At 49.0% G+C, this 18863-nt stretch overlaps 1 gene segment (V, D, J or C); it reads right to left on the reverse strand.

Moving 5' to 3' along the window:
- Positions 1–18863, reverse strand: part of LOC144329442 (immunoglobulin lambda variable 4-69-like) — an 87100-nt gene that overhangs the window by 532 nt on the left and 67705 nt on the right. The window contains 1 exon segment of the V gene segment in view: positions 1296–1318. Within this exon segment, the coding sequence occupies positions 1296–1318 (23 nt within the window).

The raw sequence follows: 18863 nt of genomic DNA on the forward strand, positions 1-18863 counted from the left end.
GAGGGTTCATGGTGTGGCCATCTGGTCCACCCAGGGTCTCTCCCCCCATCTTAATTCCCTCCTTTCCACTAGAGCCCTCTGCAGAGCAGACAACCCTGCACCTTCCTAGGAGCCTTCTCAAGTCACCTTTGCCAGGTGTCCTGGCCCAGTCATTTCCTCTGCAGCCTTGGTTTCCCCGTGTGTACCCAAAGCAGGCTGTGCTCCCTCCTTCTTGGTTTCTGGAGTCTGAGTTTGGAATCTAGGGGTCTCTCCCACAGCACACAAAACTGTCCTGGCAGGGTGTGGGGAGGCCTAAGCCTGGCATGGCCTGGAGCTTCCTGTCCCCTGGGACACCTGGCCCACTCACCTCTCCTGGTGAAGCACGGGCTCCACCCAGACAAACCCTGGGGCTCTGCCATCGACCCCATCCCACCAGCCCGACCACAGGACCCTTCACATTGGCTGGGTTCTTGGGGCTGTTCCCCCAGACTTTGGGTCACCACAGCCCCCATGCCCACCCCAGCAGACTCTGATGCCCCTGGACTTCACCTGGAGGCCCTAGAGTTCTCTGCACCCCCGTGTACTCCCTGCTAGTCACCTCCTGAGTCTCAGGTGCCCTTCCTCAAATGAAGGCGGGAGGTCGACCAGTGAACAGAGAGACACTGGGCCCCAGAGGTGACGGGACTCCAGGGACAGACACATCTCTGCCACAAGAGACCCTCTCCTTTCTTGTGACTGTCCTGGGAGAGCTGGGCTCTTGGACCTCACCCAGTCTCATCTCTTCCTTGGTGTCCCCATGTCCTCATGACCCAGTACAAGCCACAGAGCTGCAGCCTAGACCCAGAGTCCTCTCTGTGCCTTCCATTCGTCTCCCCTTGGGGTGACCCCTGTGTCCCCAGGCCCCCGTGTGGCCCTCCCAGGCTGCATGAGCACCCAGCCCTCACCTTAGACCCGGGGGTCAGGGGAATGTCTCTAGGCCACTGCAGAGCCCCTCATCAGAACTGGCCTCTATCCTTCACTCAGACATCTGCCCTGGGAGAGGGGAGGAGCCCTGACCCTGCCCAATCCCAGCACAGGCACCGGGACCAGGCTGTGTCCTGCTGTTGGAACCTGAAGGCGGCTGCTCCCACTGTGGGGGCCCTTCCTGCAGGATACCCTGAGACTAGCCCGCTTCCCCCAGACTCCATGGAGAAAGGAAGGGTTCCATGCTTAAGGCTTGGAGGGCAGAGAGGAAGAAACCCCAGAGAAAGAAAACAGAGTTTTCCAGAGACAGGAGAGGGTCGGACAGGCTGAGGAAAGTTGTGAGCGCCACGTACCTAAAACGGTGAGCTGGGTCCCGCTGCCAAACACATGCCTCGGTGAATTATGCTTGGATTGAAACCTCCGGGGCCAGCACCTGGGGCCAGTCCAGGAGTCGTGCTGGAGCAGGAACCTGCTGGGTGTGAGGGGCACAGGGCTGCAGTGTGGAGGTTGTGACCTAGGCACAGGGCAGGGGGTGCCCAATATCCCAGTAGTGTCTCTGTGCCTGTCCCTTCTCTGCAGCAGGTGCCGCCCACAGCCGTGGAGTCACCCCAGCCTCTGTCCCCATCTCTGAAGCTGTTGGTGCTGATGGCAACCTGGCCCAGTGAGTCCCAGCAACTCCCTGAGTGACACATCCCCACAGGCAGCTGTGCGGTATGCCTGAGGAGTCCTGAGCTGGCTCAGACCTGCCCAACCTCACTTGGCTCCATTTTAAGGGCCTCTGAAATGCGCCACAAGTGTCCCCAGTCAAGCCAGGCTGTCAGGCTGACTTCCTCCCTGGACCAGGAAGCTGGGTCATTCCCGACTCAAAGAGGAGATTCCTCTGCTTTCATATATATCCATGGAGATGCAGCTCAGTCTCACTTTCTTCATGAAGCCTTTTCTGATCATTCATTCCATCTGTCCATCCATCCATCTATGCATCTGTCCACCTATTCATCTGTCTTTGCATTCATCTATCATCTCTCCATTCACCCATCCATCTACCTATCTGCCCATCCATAAATCCATCCTGTCTACCAGGCACTGTTTTGTGTGCTGGGGACCTGGTGTGGTCCCCCATGCTCTCACCCCCATCTCTCCCAGGTCATGGCCAACAAGGCCCTCCTCATGGTCATGTCCAAGGTCCTTCTGCTGTACCTGGTGTCTCTGCTGGATGTGACACGGGGCTGGCCCCTCTTTCCAGTGACTCTTTTTCCCTTTGGGGTCTGACTCTCCTTTCCTCTTCCCCTGGCATCTGTTTCTCCATGGCCCATGCCCAGCTGCTGACTCCCTCAGACCCCCACCCAGTCCTCTTTCTTGGCCATCTTCACACTCTGTGACCCCCACTACTGCCCACATGGTGAGGCTGGAGTCTATCCCAGCTCCAAACCCTCTCAGCTCCTCCACTGCCTACTGACCATGCCCTACTACCCAACAGGACTCTCAAACTAATCACATCCAGAGGAGATGACCACCTTCCCCCAGCCCAGCTCACTTTCCACCTTCATCTCATCACAATGACCATGGGCGGTCTCAGCCCCTCAGCCAGAAACCTGGAGTCCCTGGAATCAGTCACCTCGCCTCCCACACTGAAATGGCTTCTACGTGTACTTAGCTACTGCATCTACACATTCCTTTTTTTTTTTTTCTCTCCTTTGAGACAGAATCTCGCTCTGTCACCCAGGCTGGCGTGATCTTGGCTCATTACAACTCTTGCCTCCCAGGTTCTAGGCAATTCTGTCTCAGCCTCCAGAGTAGCTGGGATTACAGGCATGTACCACCACAGCCAGCTAATTTTGTACTTTCAGTAGAGATGGGGTTTCACCATGTTGGCCAGGCTGGTCTCGAACTCCTGACCTCCGGTGATCCGCCCACCTAGGCCTCCCAAAGTGCTGGGATTACAGGCATAAGCCACCGTACCCAGTGACATTCCCTTTAAAGCTGAAAGAAGGCTCAATATAATTAAGAAACAAACAAAAAAAAACACCTTCTGAGACTCCAAAACCACAAGAAGAGTGAACTTTGCTTTTCTGGATTTTAATCTCAAACTCTCTTTGGTACAAGGATGTGGTGTTGAGCTGGGGCTTAGTGGGTGCAAGCTCCCTGCCAGGGGTTCAGACTGGAGTGTTTCTACCTTAGAAGCTGGTCTAGTAATTGGTGATTGGTTTTGTGATGTGAACATAAGATTTTTCTTTGTTTGTTTGCTTATTTATTTGTTGAGACAGGGTCTCACTCTGATACCCAAACTGGAGTGAAGTGGCGCTATCACAACTCACTGCAGCCTTGATCTCCTGGGCTCAAGCGATCCTCACACCTCAGCCTCCTGAGTAGCTGGGACCACAGGCATGTGCTACCACACCCAGCTATTTTTCTCTTAATTTTTTTTTTGTAGAAATGGGGGTCTCACCATGTTGCCCAGGCTGGTCTCGAGCTCCTGGGCCTCCCAAAGTGCTGTGATTATAGGCATGAGCCACCATGCCCAGCGATTTTTTTTTTTTTTGAGACAGAGTCTTGCTCTGTCGCCACGTTGGAGCACAGTGATGCGACTTCGGCTCACTGCAACCTCCGCCTCCCAGGTTCAACTGACAGTCCTGCCTCAGCCTCTAACTAGCTGGGACTACAGGCACACACCACCACACCCAGCTAATTTTTGTATTTTTAGTAGACACAGGGTTTCACCATGTTGGCCATTATGGTTTCAAACTCCTGACCTTGTGATCCATCCACCTTGGCATCCCAAAGTGCTGGGATTACAGGCCTAAGTCACCCTGCCTGGCCTTTATTTTTTATTTTCAAGAAAAACTTTGTTTTTTGAGATGGAGTCTCCCTCAGTCACCCAGGCTGGAGTGCAGTGGTGGCATCTTGGCTCACTGTAACCTCCGCCTCCCGGGTTCAAGCGATTCTCCTGCTTCAGCCTCCAAGTTGCTGGGACTACAGGCACGTGCCACCAAGGCTGGCTAACTTTTCTTTTTCTTTTTTTTTTTTTTTTTGAGACAGAGTCTTGCTCTGTCACCCAGGCTGGAATGCAGTGGTGCAATCTCAGCTCACTGCAACCTCCACCTCCCGGGTTCACGCCATTCTCCTCCCTCAGCCTCCCGAGTAGCTGGGACTACAGGCACCTGCCACCACGCCCGGCTAATATTTTGTATTTTTAGTAGAGATGGGATTTCACCATGTTAGCCAAGATGGTCTCGATCTCCTGACCTCGTAATCCACTTGCCTCGGCCTCCTAAAGTGCTGGGATTACAGGCTTGAGCCACCGAGCCCAGCCAGTTTTTGTATTTTTAGTAGAGATGGGGTTTCACCATGTTGGTCAGGCTAGTCTTGAACTCCTGACCTCGTGATCTCCCTGCCTCAGCCTCCCAAAGTGCTGACATTACAGGCATGAGCCACCATCTCCAACCTTTTTTTTTTTTTTTTCTCCTGACTGAGTCTCATCTGTTGCCCAGTCTGGAGTGCAGTGGTACGATCTCGGCTCACTACAACCTCCGCCTTCTGAGTTCCTGGGTTCAAGCAATTCTCATGCCTCAGGCTCTCAAGTAGCTGGGACTGGAGGCATGCTCCACCATACCCAGCTAACTTGTCTATTTTTTACAGAGACAGGGTTTCACCATGTTGGCCAGCCTGGTCTCAATCTCCTGACCTCAAGTGATCCACCCACCTGGGCCTCCCAAAGTCCTGGAATTACAGGCATGACCCACCACGCCCCGGCCCCAAAAAATCTTTCCTCTTTTAAAATTATGAGAATATAACATTTAAGACAATTAATGAATAGAGAAGTGTATTTAAGAATTGCAATATTGGGCTGCGCTCGGTGGCTCACGCCTGCAATCCAAACACTTTGGGAGGCCAAGGAGAGTGGATCGCCTGAGGTCGGGAGTTTGAGACCAGCCTGACCAACATGGAGAAACTTAGTCAGGCATGGTGGCGCATGCCTGTAATCCCAGGTACTTGGGAGGCTGAGGCAGGAGAACTGCTTGAACCCAGGTGGCAGAGGTTGTGGTGAGCCAAGATCGTGCCATTGCACTCCAATCTGGGCAACAAGAGTGAAACTCTGTTTCAAAAAAAAAAAAACATTTAGCCTGGTGTGGGTGTGCACCTATAGTCCCAGCTACTCAGGAGGCTGAGGCAGAATTGCTTGAACACGGGAGGCGGAGGCTGCAGTAAGCTGAGATCGTGCCATTGTACTTCAGCCTGGACAACAAGAGAGGAACTCCGTCTCAAAAAAAAGAAGTGTAATATTGGCCAGGAGCCGTGGCTCATGCCTGTAATCCCAGCACTTTGGGAGGCTGAGGTGGGCAGATCATGAGGTCAAGAGATCGAGACCATCCTGGCCAACATGGTGAAACCCCATCTCTACTAAAAATACAAAAATTAGCTGGGCATGGTAGCACACAGCAGTAGTCCCAGTACTCGGGAGGCTGAGGCAGAAGTATGGCTTAAACCCAGGAGGTGGAGGTTGCAGTGAGCCAAGCTCGCGCCACTGCACTCCAGCCTAGCAAAAGAGCAAGACTCAATGTAAAAAAAAAAAAAAAAAAAAAAAAAAAATTGATCTCTCACTCTTTCTCCTGCCACGTACAGCCCCATTTCCTTTTCTTTTTCTTTTGCAAGACTCCATCTCAAAAAAAAAAAAAAAAAGAAGCATATTTTTTGTCTCTCCCTCTCTCTCCTGCTACATAGAGCCCCATTCCTTTTTTTTTTGAGACAGAGTTTCACGCTTGTTGCCCAGGCCAAAGTGCAATGGCACAACCTTGGCTCACTGTAACCTCCACCTCCTGGATTCAAGCAATTCTCCTGACTCAGCCTCCCGAGTAGCTAGGATTACAGGCATGCACCACCATGCCCGGCTAATTTTTTGTATTTTTAGTAGAGACAGGGTTTCTCCACATTGGCCAGGCTGGTTTTGAACCACCAACCTCAGGTGATTCACCCTCCTCAGCTTCCCAAAGTGATGAGATTATAGTGTGAGCCACCATACCTGGCTCCATTTTTATAATTGCAGTCAAACATACGTAGCATTAATATTTCCACTTAACTATTTTTAAATGTACAGCCCCATGGCACTAAGTACATTCACACTGTTGGGCAACCTTCACCACCATCCATCTCCAGAACTCTTTCATCTTCCCAAACAGAAACTCTAAACCCATTAACTACAGTCCCCCATTCTTCCTTCCCCCTTGCCCTGATAACCTCAAATCTCCTTTTTGTCTATGTGAATTTGCCAATTCTAGGTACCTCATAAAAGTGGACTCAAATGACATTTGTCTGTGTCTGGCCTATTTCACTAAGTATAATGTCTTCAAGTTTCATCCATGTTGTAGAAGATTTTTTAAATCAATTTAAAAATAATTAACAATTAAAACCTATTAAGACCTATTCAAAGTAGTACAGCCAGGCGCAGAGGCTCACGCCTGTAATCCCAACACTGTGGGAGGCCGAGGTGGAGGGATCACCAGGCCAGGAGATCGAGACCATCCTGGCTAACACAGTGAAACCCCGCCTCTACTAAAAATACAAAAAAATAGCTGGACGTGGTGGCACGCACCTGTAGTCCCAGCTACTTGGGAGGCTGAGGCAGGAGAATCGCTTGAACCCAGGAGGTGGAGGTTTCAGTGAGCCAAGATTGTAGCACTGTACTACATCCCAGGCGACAGAGCAGGACTCTGTCTTAAAAAAATAAAAAATTTTTAAAAACGTTCAAATGTGGCCTTTGAAAAGTGTGTTGGGTCTGTCAGTATACAGTATATAAAATGTATGAAAGGTAGCGTGTTCCAGAGTTAAGTTTGGAAAGCTGAGGACAATCTGCATATACAGGGCACGCCCTTTCCCTGCACCACAGTATCTTCAAAAATTCTTCCCTCCAATCTTTTTTTTTTTTTTTTTTTTTTTTGAGACAGGGTCTCACTCTGTCACCCAGGCTGGAGTGCAGTGGCATGATCACCGCTCACTGCAGCCTTGACCTCCTCAAGCGATGCTCCCATCTCAGCCTCCTGAGTAGCTGGGATTACAGATGTGAGCCACTACACCCAGTTATTTTTTTTTTATCTTTATTTTTAGAGACAAGGTCCCACAGTGTTGCCCAGCACAACTGGAACTCCTGGGTACAAGCAATCCACCCACCTTGGCCTCCCAAAATGCTGAGATTATAGGCATGAACCACCACACCTGGCCTCCAATCTCTTCAAATTTCAGAACCTTACCTTTCTATCACTGTAACACTGTTTCCCTCACAGGATGCAAGGTTATCATCAAGAAAAGCAGTAAAGGTGAAGGTTTCTAGCATTTCTCTCTCAGTCTCATTTGATGCTTGCATCTTATTTTGCATTGCACTTAACATCTTGACATATGGAATACTTGTCAGTTAGGCTTACAACAGCCTTAGAGTGATCATGTGGGTAATCTTGATGAGAGACATGATCATTAAATTCTAACCAAAATGTAGCATCCAAACATAAGACAAATACTTACATGTGATAAATCCTGCATGAAAGAGAGGATAAGGGTGCCCACCTCTGATAATCTGTCCTAGATCAAGGCAGTAAAATTCCTGCAAAGAAAAAAAAAAGCATGTCTGCCAATTGCTGGCCTGTGTTAGAGAGGGTTCTTTCTAGGGGCATCAGAGGGAATGGAGTGTAATTCAAACTGGAAGCCTTTTAAAGCCAGAGCTAGCTCACCTATTGAGGCTATACCTTTTAACTCCACTCAATTTCAGTAGTCAGGACTCTTGTTGCAAGTGACAGAAACCCCACTCAAACTAGCTTAAGCCTAAAGACAGATTTATGGACTGTCTCATGGAATTCATAAACAAGATAGTTCTGACTATCTCTCAGACCTCATTGGCCTTAAGAACTATGTGGAGCCAGAGACTCAAACACCACTCTCTTCTCTTGTCATGTCTCCATTTCTTTGAGATTTGTCCTTATTTCTCAGCAATTCCCCCAATCCTCTAGTTCACATAATCTGAAGCATGGTTACAGGGAGCTCCTAAGTTTTATAGTTTGCAATCAGAGAGCCTGGTTCAACTCTCCTTCAGTCTCCTTTCGAAAAATCTGTGTAAGGACATTTATTGGACTGGCCTGGGCAGGTGCATTCCCTTGAATCAATCAGCACTGGGCATAGGACAAGTTCACATGATAATCAGGCAACCTAGAAGAAGGAAGTAAGGAGCAGAGGCACCCCTTAGAAGGCAAGTAGTGCCAGAACGACATTCCCATGGGTGTTCTCTGAATAAACAACCCTACCATCCTGACGTTTTCTTTTGCATTCATTAATATTTGTGTGAGTCTGGAGAAATATACCATGTTCATGGATTAGAACGCTCAATATTATAAAGATCAGTTCTCCTCAAAATGATTTGTAGATTACATGTAATTCTTATCAAAATCTAAACATATTTCTTTCTTTTTATTTTTTATTTATTTTTTTGATACAGAGTCTTGCTCTGTCACCCAGGCTGGAGTGCAGTGGCGCAGTCTCGGCTCACTGCAGGCTCCACCTCCCGCATTCACGCCATTCTCCTGCCTCATCCTCCCAAGTAGCTGGGACTACAGGCGCCCGCCACCCCCACCCCCCAGCTTTTATTTTGTTTGTTTTGTATCTTTGGTACAGACGGGGTTTTACGGTTTTAGCTAGAATGGTCTCGAGCTCTTGACTTTGGGATCCGCCCACCTCAGCTTCCCAAAGTGCTGGGATTACAGATGTGAGCCACTGAGTCTGGCCTTTTTTTTTTTTCTTTAATAAACAGTCACCATTAGGATGAATCTCAACATATTTCTTAATAAATATTGACAAGCTGATTCTAATGTTTTTTTTTACAAAGCGTCTTGCTCTGTTGTCTAAGCTGGAGTATAGTGGTGCAATTATGGCCCACTGCAGCCTCAAACTCCAGGGCTCAAGTGATCCTCCCACGTCAGTCTCTCCAAGTGCTAGGATTACAGATGTCTGCCAACATGCCTGGCTAATTCTAAATTTATATGAAAATGCAGGCTGGGTGTGGTGGCTCATGCCTATAATCCTAGAACTTTGGGAAGCAGAGGTGGGTGAATCACCTGAGGTCAAGAGTTTGAGACCAGCCTGGCCTACATGGCAAAACCCCGTCTCTACTATAAAAACAGAAAAAAATTAGCCAAGCGTAGTGGCACATGCCTGTAATCCCAGCTACTTGGGAGGCTGAGACAGGAGAATCACGTGAACCCAGGAGGCAGAGGTTACAGAGAGTTGAGATTGCACCATTGTATTCCAGCCTGGGCAACACGAGTGAAACTCTGTCTATAAAAAAAAAAAAAAGCAAAGGTCCAAGAATAGCCAAAATACTGGCTTGTTCTGAAAGCTCTGGTCTATGAAATAATCCACTTCTTTTTTTGTTGTTTTTTTTTCGTTTGTTTTTGTTTTGAGACAGAGTCTCCTCGCTCTGTTGCCCAGGCTGGAGTGCAGTGGCGTGGTCTCGGCTCACTGCAAGCTCTGCCTTCTGGGCTCATGCCATTCTCCTGCCTCAACCTCTCAATAGCTGAGACAACAGGTACCCACTGCCACCCTGGCTAATTTCTTGTTTAGTAGAGACGGGGTTTCACTGCATTAGCCAGGATGGTCTCGATCTCCTGACCTTGTGATCTGCCCACCTCTGCCTCCCAAAGTGTTGGGATTACAGGCATGAGCCACCGTGCCCGGCCAGATGAGATGATCCACTTCTTACTGACTTCAAGATGTGATAAAAGGCCTGGCACAGTGGCTTAGGCCTATAATGCCAACACTGGGAGGCTGAGGTGGCAGAATCACTTGAGGTCAGGAATTGGAGACCAGTCCAGACAACATGGCAGGAGCTTGTTTCTGCAGAAAAAGTTAAAAAATAAATAAATAAATTAGCTAGGCATGATGATACACACCTGCAGCCCCAGCTATCCAGGAGGCTGAGGCAGGATGATTATTTGAGCCCAGGAGTTCAAGGCTATAGTACACTATGTTTACACCACTGCATTCCAGTATGGGCAACATAGTTAGACCTGTCTCTGAAAAAAAAAAATTAAGAAAGAACAAAACCCGGTTGGGCACGGTGGCTCACGCCTGTAATCCCAGCACTTTGGGAAGCTGAGGTGGGCGGATCACGAGGTCAGAAGAGTGAGACCATCCTGGCTAACATGGCAAAATCCGGTCTCTACTGAAAATACAAAAAATTAGCCAGGTATGGTGGCAGGTGTCTGTAGTCCCAGGTACTCGGGAGGCTGAGGCAGGAGGATGGCATGAACCTGGGAGGCGGAGCTTGCAGTGAGCTGAGATTGAGCCACTGCACTCCAGCCTGAGTGACAGAGCAAGACTCCGTCTCAAAACAAACAAACAAAACAAAACAAAAGGAAAGAACAAAACCCTAGTAGAATGCTGCCCATAGCTAGTCTTCACTCAGGAATGCCCATGTGGCCACACAGTAGCTCTCAGGAAAAAAACATCAATTAGTTCATAGATAGAGCAAGGGAACGAACTCATTAGCTTTAGGTCTGTTTTAGGGCAGATGCGGTAATTCTCTAAAATATCATGGAGTTATTCAAGAAGCATTCATTGAGAAGGTATTCTGTTTATGTTCCACCCTACTCCTTCTACCTTGGTCTCCAGCATTCTGGTTTTCCAGTATCCTTATGCACTGTGCTTTTTTTTTTTTTTTTTGAGACAGAGTCTCACTCTGTCTCTCAGGCTGGAGTGCAGTGGTGCCATCGCAGCTCGCACCTCACTGCATCCTCCGCCTCTTGGATTCAAGTGATTTTCAAATTTCAGCTTCCTGAGTAGCTGGGATTACAAGCACTTGCCAAAGTGCCCATCTAACTTTTATATTTTTAGTAGACACAGGGTTTCACCATAGTGGCTAGGCTGGTGTCAAACCCCTGGCCTCAAGTGACCCGTCCACCACTGCCTCCCAAAGTCTTGGGATTACAGGCATGAGCCACCGCACACAGCCTGCTGTGCTCGCTTTAAATATGGAAATACTGGTATTTTTGTTGGTGTAATACTATTGTTTTGGCCTGAATCTGAAATCTGAATTATTTTGTATTGAGACTATTCATGGAGTTTTTTGATTCACTAAAATTCCAAATTGAACAAGGATATACTTAATTAATTTAAAAATAATTTTTCCAGTCTGAGTGCAGTGGCTCATACCTGTAATCCCAGCACTTTGGGAGACCAAGGCAGGTGAATCATTTGACGTTTGAAGTTCAAGACCAGCGTGGCCAACATGGCAAAACCCCGTCTCTATGAAAAACGCAAAAATTACCCAGCTGTGGTGGCACAAGCCTGTAATCCCAGTTACTCGGGAGGGAGAATCACTTGAACTCAGCAGGCGGAGGTTGCAGTGAGCCAAGATCTCACCACTGCATTCCAGTATGGGTAACAGAGCAAGAGACTCTGCCTCAAATAATAATAATAATAATAATAATTTTTCCATATTTCACACTTCTATACTTTACTATCTTCAAGAGTCAGAAGATAACACTGACAAAGCAGAGCATCTGATGCGATAATAATTTTTTTTTTTTTTGAGATGGAGGGGAGTCTCCCTCTGTCGCCCAGGCAGGAGTGCAGTGGCACAGTCTCAGCTCACTGCAACCCCTGTCTCCCGGGTTCAAGCGACTTTCATGCCTCAGCTTCCAAGTGGCTGAGATGACAGGCACCTGCCACCATGCCCGGCTAATTTTTTATTTTTAGTAGAGACGGGTTTTCGCCATGTTGGCCAGGCTGGTTTCGAACTCCTGACAGGTGATCCACCCATCTCGGCCCGGCAAAGTGCTGGGATTACATACCTGAGCCACCTCGAACCAGCTACTGATGTACTAATAATATTCTTAACTCTGGTTCAAAGACTTTTTGAAGAAGCAGATAATGAGCATGACAGAATTGAAACTGATTTGGGGAATCGATTAAAATCTACATCTAGGTCAGGCGCAATGGCCCACACCTGTAATTCCAGCACTTTGGGAGGCCAAGACAGGCTGATCACTTGAGGTTAGGAGTTTGAGACCAGCCCAGCAAACATGCTGAAAGCCATCTCTACTAAAAATACAAACATTCAATGGGCGTGTTGGTGTGCACCTGTAATCCCAGCTACTCAGGAGGCTGAGCCAGGAGGATCACTTCAACCCAAGAGGCAGAGGTTACAGTGAGCCACGATCACGCCACTGCACTCCAGCTTGGGCAACAGAGTGAGACCCTGTCTCAAAAAAAAAACAACAAAAACAAAACAAAACAAAACAAAAACCCATTTATACATAATGAAACCGAAAGATCAAAAGAAAGCAGAATGATTTTTTTGGAGCAAAACACACTGCTTGCTGTCAATAAAAAGATTACAGTCCTAACTTTTCCCCCAAGAATTCTGTCATATAATCTCAAAGTCATCAAAATGAAATGGGATTATTTAAAGATGAAGGAATTAAAGAAAAATATTTGGCCAGGCATGGTGACTAATGCTTGTAATCCCAGCACTATGGAAGGCCGAGGCTGGTGGATCACCTGAGGTCAGGAGGTCAAGACCAGCCTGGCCAACATCATGAAACCTTGTCTCCACTAAACATACAAAAATTGGCCGGGCATGGTGGTGGGTGCCTCTAATCCCAGCTACTCAGGAGGTTGAGGCAAGAGAATCGCTTGAACTCAGGAGGCGGACCATGTGCGCCTGTAATCCCAGTTACCGAGGAGGCTGAGGCACGAGAATTGCTTGAGTTCAGGAGATGGAGGTTGCAGTGAACTGAGATCTCACCACTGCACTCCAGCCTGGGTGACAGAATGAGACTGCCTCAGAAAAAAAAAAAAAAAACAGTGCTATTTTATCTTGTGTTTTATGATTAAATGTCTACAATTGTCTATTGCACTAAGTTTATTATTTTTATTGTATTAAACTTTAGGTTCATGGGGCACATGTGCAGGTGTGTTCCATGAGTACACTGCAAAATGCTAAGGTTTGGGCTTCTATTGAACCCATCACCCAAACACTGACCATAGTACACAATGAGTAGTTTTTCAACCCTTTCCCCTCCTTCCCTCCCCACCTGTGGAGTTCCCAGTGTCTGTTATTTCCATCTTTATGTCCATTTGAACCAACTGTTTAGCTATTTATTTATTAATTTATTTTTGAGATGGAGTCTTGCTCCTTCACCCTGGCTGGAGGGCAGTGGCGCCATCTCAGCTCACTGCAACGTTCGCCTCCTGGGTTCAAGCGATTCTCCTGCCTCAGCCTTCTGAGTAGCTGGGATTACAGGCACGTGCCACCACACCAGGCAAACTTTTGCAATTTTAGTAGAAATGGGGTTTCACCATGTTGGCCAGGCTGGTATCGAAATCCTGACCTCAAGTGATCCACCTGCTTTGCCCTCCCAGAGTGCTGCGATTGTAGGCACGAGCCACTGCACCTTGCCTATTTTTAAATAACACTTAAATTTTCTTTCATTTTGCTAGTAATTTAGAATACAATTATACAATGATGTTAACTTTTTTTGGGGGGTGGGACGGGGTCTTACTCTGTCACCCAGGCTGGACTGCAATGGCTTAATCATGCTTCCCTGCTGCCTCAAATTCCTGGGCTCAAGTGATCCTCCCACCTCAGCCTCCCAAACAGCTGGGACTACAGGCATGCACCACCATGCCCAGCTCATTTTTCTATATTTGTGGAGATAGGGTCTTTCTATATTGCCCAGGGGGGTCTCAAACTCCTGAGCTCAAGAAACCTGCCCGCCTTGGCTTCCCAAAGTGCTGGGATTATAGGCGTAAACCACTGTCCCTGGCCTAATAACGCAGAATCTTACTTAATGCTTCATAGTATGATTTTTAAAGTTTGTATTTGAAATGTATTTACATATGTAGTTTGATCTTTTGAAAAACATTTGAATTCCTAACAGATTATAAAATACTAGTTGTGCCCAGGAGGCGGAGGTTGCAATGAACAGAGATCAAACTGCTGCACTCCAGCCTGGGTGACAGAGCAAGACACCAGCTCAAAAAAAAATAGTTGTGTTAGGATTCAAACCAGAGAAGCAGAACCAGTAGGAGAGATACACAGATTCAGATATAGATAAACATATAGTGACACACATCTGCATACATAAGTAAAAGGTTGGCTTCTGACCAGGCACAGTGGCTCACGCCTATAATCCCAGCACTTTGGGAGGCCGAGGCAGGTGGATCACCTAATGGTCGGGAGTTCAACACCAGCCTGACCAACATGGAGAAACCCTGTCTCTACTAACAATACAAAATTAGCTGGACGTGGTGGCACAATGCCTGTAATCCCAGCTACTCAGGAGGCTGACGCAGAAGAATCACTTGAAACCAGGAGGCGGAGGTTGCAGTGAGCCGAGATCGCGCCATTGCACTCCAGCCTGGGCAACAAGAGCAAAACCCCATCTCAAAAAAGAAAATTTTTTTTTCATGAAAAACTTTTTGGAGATAAGGGGTCTTGCCCTACTGACCAGGGTGGAGCACAGTGGCATAGTCACAGCTCACTGCACCCTCAAACTCCTGGGCTCAAGCAATTCTCCCTCCTCAGCCTCCCTAGCAGCTGGGACTATAAGTGCATACCACCATGCTGACTAACTAAAAGAAAAAAAAAAATTTAGAGAGATGCAGTCTCGCTATGTTGCCCAGGCTAGTCTCATACTCCTGACCTCAAGATCTTCCCACCATAGCCTCCCAAAGTGCTAGGATGTGAGCCACCATCCCCGGTCCCAATACACCAATACTGATACATTATTATTAACTAAGGTTCGTCCTGATTCAGATTTCTTTACTATTTACCCTAATGACCTTTTCCTGTCCCAAGATCTCATCCAGGAGACCATACTATGTTTAGTTCTTAAGTCTCTTCAGGATTGCTGGAGTGCAGTGAGTGACTCCATCTCGGTTCACTGCAACCTCTGACCACTGAGTTCAAGCTATTCTCCTGCCTCAGCCTCCCAAATTGCTGGGATTACAGGAACCTGCCACCATGCCCAGCTAATTTTTTTTTTTTTTAAGAGGGAGTCTCCCTCTGCCACCCAGGCTGGAGTGCAGTGAGGCAATCTTGGCTCACTGCAACCTCCGCCTCCTGGGTTCAAATGATTCCCCTGACTCAGCCTCCCAAGTAGCTGGGATTACAGGTGTGTGCCGCCACTCATTGCTTTTTTTTTTTTTTCTTTTCGAGACAGAGTTTGAGATGGGGTTTCACCATGTTGGCCAGGTTGGTCTAGAACTCCTGACCTCAGGTCATCCCCCTACCTGAGCCTCCCAAAGTGCTGGGATTACCGGTGTGAATCACCCACCCAGTATGGCTAGCTTTTTTTTTTCTTTCTTTCTTTTTAATGTGGTAGCTCGGGTCTTGCTATGTTGCCCAAGCCTCCGAAAGTGCTAGGATTATAGGCATGAGTCACCGCTCTTGGCCTAGGAGGTCACTGTGATACCCTGTTGAAGGGGATGGGGCCTGGACAGGGCAGAGGCTGCGGTGGGAGCCCCCTCTTCCCTTCCCATCTATGACTCTCACTGCCCTTGCCCAGTTTTCTCCACTTCCAGTTTTTTTTTTAATTTTTTATTTTTAGTTTCTTAGAGACTGGGTCTCACTCTTGTCCAGGCTGGAATGCAGTGGTGTGATCATAGCTCACTGCAACCTCTGTTCCTAGGCACAAGTGATCCTCTCACCTCAGCCTTACAAGCAGCTGAGACTATATGCATGGGCCACCACGCTGGGCTATTTCATTATCTGTAGAGACGGGGTCTCCCTGTGTTGCCCAGGCTGGTCTCAAACTCCTGGCCTCAAGCATCCTCCCACTTTGTCCTTCCAAAGTGCTGGGATTACAGGAGACCCCGCTCTGCCTCTCTAGTCCCTGACCATCCCCATAAGCCAGCCCCAGAAAGCCCAGCAATGAGGGAGCCAGGCTGGGGCAGGAAACACGCAGCAACCTCCTCCCACGCCCATTTTAATTGGGGGCAGGTGCGGGAGGACCTAGGCCTGCTATGCCTGCAGTAGCACCCACACCTGGCAGATCTGCCAGTAGACGCTGGAGCATGCAGTGCCATCCAGGGCACCATACTGCTCCACGCTGTGCCTATAGTCCCACACACGGCTCACGTCACCTGAGAACAGGAGGCTGAAGAGAGGAAGAGGTGGGCCGGGGAGCCAGGCCACCCCGGGCTCCAGGCACCCAGGCTCACCTCCCAGGAGGCAGCATGGAGAAGGGGGTGGGCCACCCGATGCTCTGCAGCTCCTGCAGTGACTGCTGGTTGAGGGCAACCCCCTTGGTCTTAGCCATTAACATGGCTTTCCCCGGAGGCCTCGTGGGCCTGGTGGAATGACATCTGAGTGCCAGGCAAGAAGGTGGCAATGAGGCACCTTAGTCCATGCCCTGAGCTGTCTACACTGCCTCCGTGCCCCCCGCCTTTTTTTTTTTTTTTGATACAAAGTCTCGCTCTGTTGCCCAGGCTGGAGGGCAGTGGCCTGAACTCACCTCACTGCAACCTCCCACCTCCCTGTGGGAGAGGAGGAGCAGGGGCTCAGGTAGAGGCTCAGGCAAGGCCTGCCTGTGACACTGGGACTCTGCAGCCCTGGGTCAGCCCTAGAAAAAGTGTCACCCTGCAGCACTCCACCTGAATGAGGGATCCAGCGATCTTCAGGAAAAATTGGTCGTAAGGGAAAAAGAGGCCACAAGTGGGGCCGTGTGAACCAAGGACCGGATCTGAGCTGTGGGGCCTCGGGGGTGAGGCTTTGCCAGGAACACCCGAAGCCCGAGCCTCTGTCATTCAGCATCTCCAAGTGGTGGCCAGAACAGGGGAGGAGGCCCGTGTTGGGTATGACCTGGCCATGGGAGGTTTCGTCTGAGGACCCCAGAAATAGCTGGGGCTCATTCAAGGGCTGCTCTGAGCAACTCAGACGCCCTGCTCCTCATTCAAGTAGGGAGGACAGAGGCAGAGGTGCTGTGAGTGATGGTCCCATTTTCTTACTGTTGTTTTTGTTTTTAGAGACAGGGTCTCATTCTATTGCCCAGGCTGGAGTGCAGTGGCACGACCATAGCTCACTGCTGCCTCGATCTCCTGGGCTCAGGCAATCCTCCTGCCTAAGCTTCCTGAGTAGCTGGGACTACAGGGACATGCCACCATGTCCAGCTAATTTTTAATTTTTTGTAAAAATGGGGTCTTGCTATATTGCCCAGGGTGGTCTGAAACTCCTGGGTTCAAGCAATCCTTCTGCCTTGGCCTCGCAAAGGACTGGGATTACAAATGTGAGCCACCACACCTGGCCTGTTTGTTGTTGTTGTTGTTGTCATTGTTTTTGAGACGGCGTTTCACTTGTTGCCCAGGCTGGAGTGCAATGGCACAATCTTGACTCACTGCAACTTCCATCTCCCAGGTTCAAGACTCTCCTGCCTCAGCCTCCCAAGTGGCTGGGATTACAGGCGTCCCCCACCACACCCGGATAATTTTTCTATTTTTAGTAAAGACAGGGTTTCACTATCTGTTGACCAGGCTGGTCTCAAACTCCTGAGCTCAGATGATCCACCTACCTCGGCCTCCCAAAGTGCTGGGATTATAGGCGTGAGCCACCGCACTCGGCCTAGACTCTTGTTGAAGCCAGTTTTCCTCTTCTCTTTCCTCACTTCATTTTTCTTTTACACCCTCCCCCAATCATTGCTCTGCCCATCCAAAGGCTGTGGCTGGCACTGGACAGAACAGAACCCCCTAGCCTCAAGCTCCAAACCCATGCTCTCCAACAGCCAGGCTCTCAGATGGCAAGCTTCAAAGCCTTGTGACAGCCTGACTGAACCTCTCCAGCCTGGGTGCTCCCTCCAATTCCTGCCCTGGAAAACAGGCATCTCCTCTGACCACCTCCCAAAGAAGCCTATCCGGAAGCCTCAGGCACCCGCTCCTGGAAGGCTGTACTCTTCACCTTCCCAACAAAGGGCATGTCCACCCAGTCCTGCTGAGCACACTCCTGTGCCCCCTGTGCCCTGAATTGTCCTTTGCCCAGGCTGGGATGACATCTCAAGAGCCTTCCGCCTGCTGCAGACTTGGCTCAGCCCAAAGCACTGCATGAAATTGGGGTGTGGCATCTGCCTCAAGGAGCATTTCTACAACCTTTGTTTCCTCTACCACAAATGAAAACTCCACCTCTGAACGATGAGTTAGAACTGCATGATTGTAAGGAAGAAAAGGGGGGTGGGCATGGTGGCTCGCACCTGTAATCCCAGCACTTTGGGAGCCTGTGGCAGGCAGATCACTGAAGGCCAGGAGTTCGAGGCCAGCTTGGCCAACATGGTGAAACCCCATCTCTACTAAAAATACAAAAATTAACCGCGCACAGTTGGTCACCCTATATTCCCAACACTCTGGGAGGCCAAGGCAGGCACCTGAGGTCAGTACACTAAGACCAGCCTGGCCAACATGGTGAAACCCTGTCTCTACTAAAAAATGCAAGTTGGCTGGGCACGGTAGCTCACACCTGTAATCCCAGAACTTTGGAAGATCAAGGCAGGCGGATCACAAGGTCAAGAGATGGAGACCATCCTGGCCAACATGGTGAAACTTCACCTCTACTAGAAATACAAAAATTAGCCAGGTGTGGTGGCACGCGCCTGTAGTCCCAGCTACTTGGGAGGCTGAGGCAGGAGAATCGCTTGAACCTGCAAGGTTAAGGTTGCAATGAGCTGAGATCATACCACTGCACTCCAGCCTGGGCAACAGAGCAAGCCTTTGTCAAAAAAAAAAAAAAAGCAAAAGTTAGCTGGGCATGGTGGCACACATCTATAATCTCAGCTATTTGGGAGGCTGAGGCAGAAAGGTCACCTGAACCTGGGAAGTCAAGGCTGCAGTGAACCGAGATCATGCCACTGTACTCTAGCCTGGGCAACCGGAGTGAGACCCTGTTTCAAAAACAAAAC

The sequence above is a fragment of the Macaca mulatta genome, chromosome 10 (assembly GCF_049350105.2).
Source record: "Macaca mulatta isolate MMU2019108-1 chromosome 10, T2T-MMU8v2.0, whole genome shotgun sequence".
Taxonomy (NCBI): Eukaryota; Metazoa; Chordata; class Mammalia; order Primates; family Cercopithecidae; genus Macaca; species Macaca mulatta.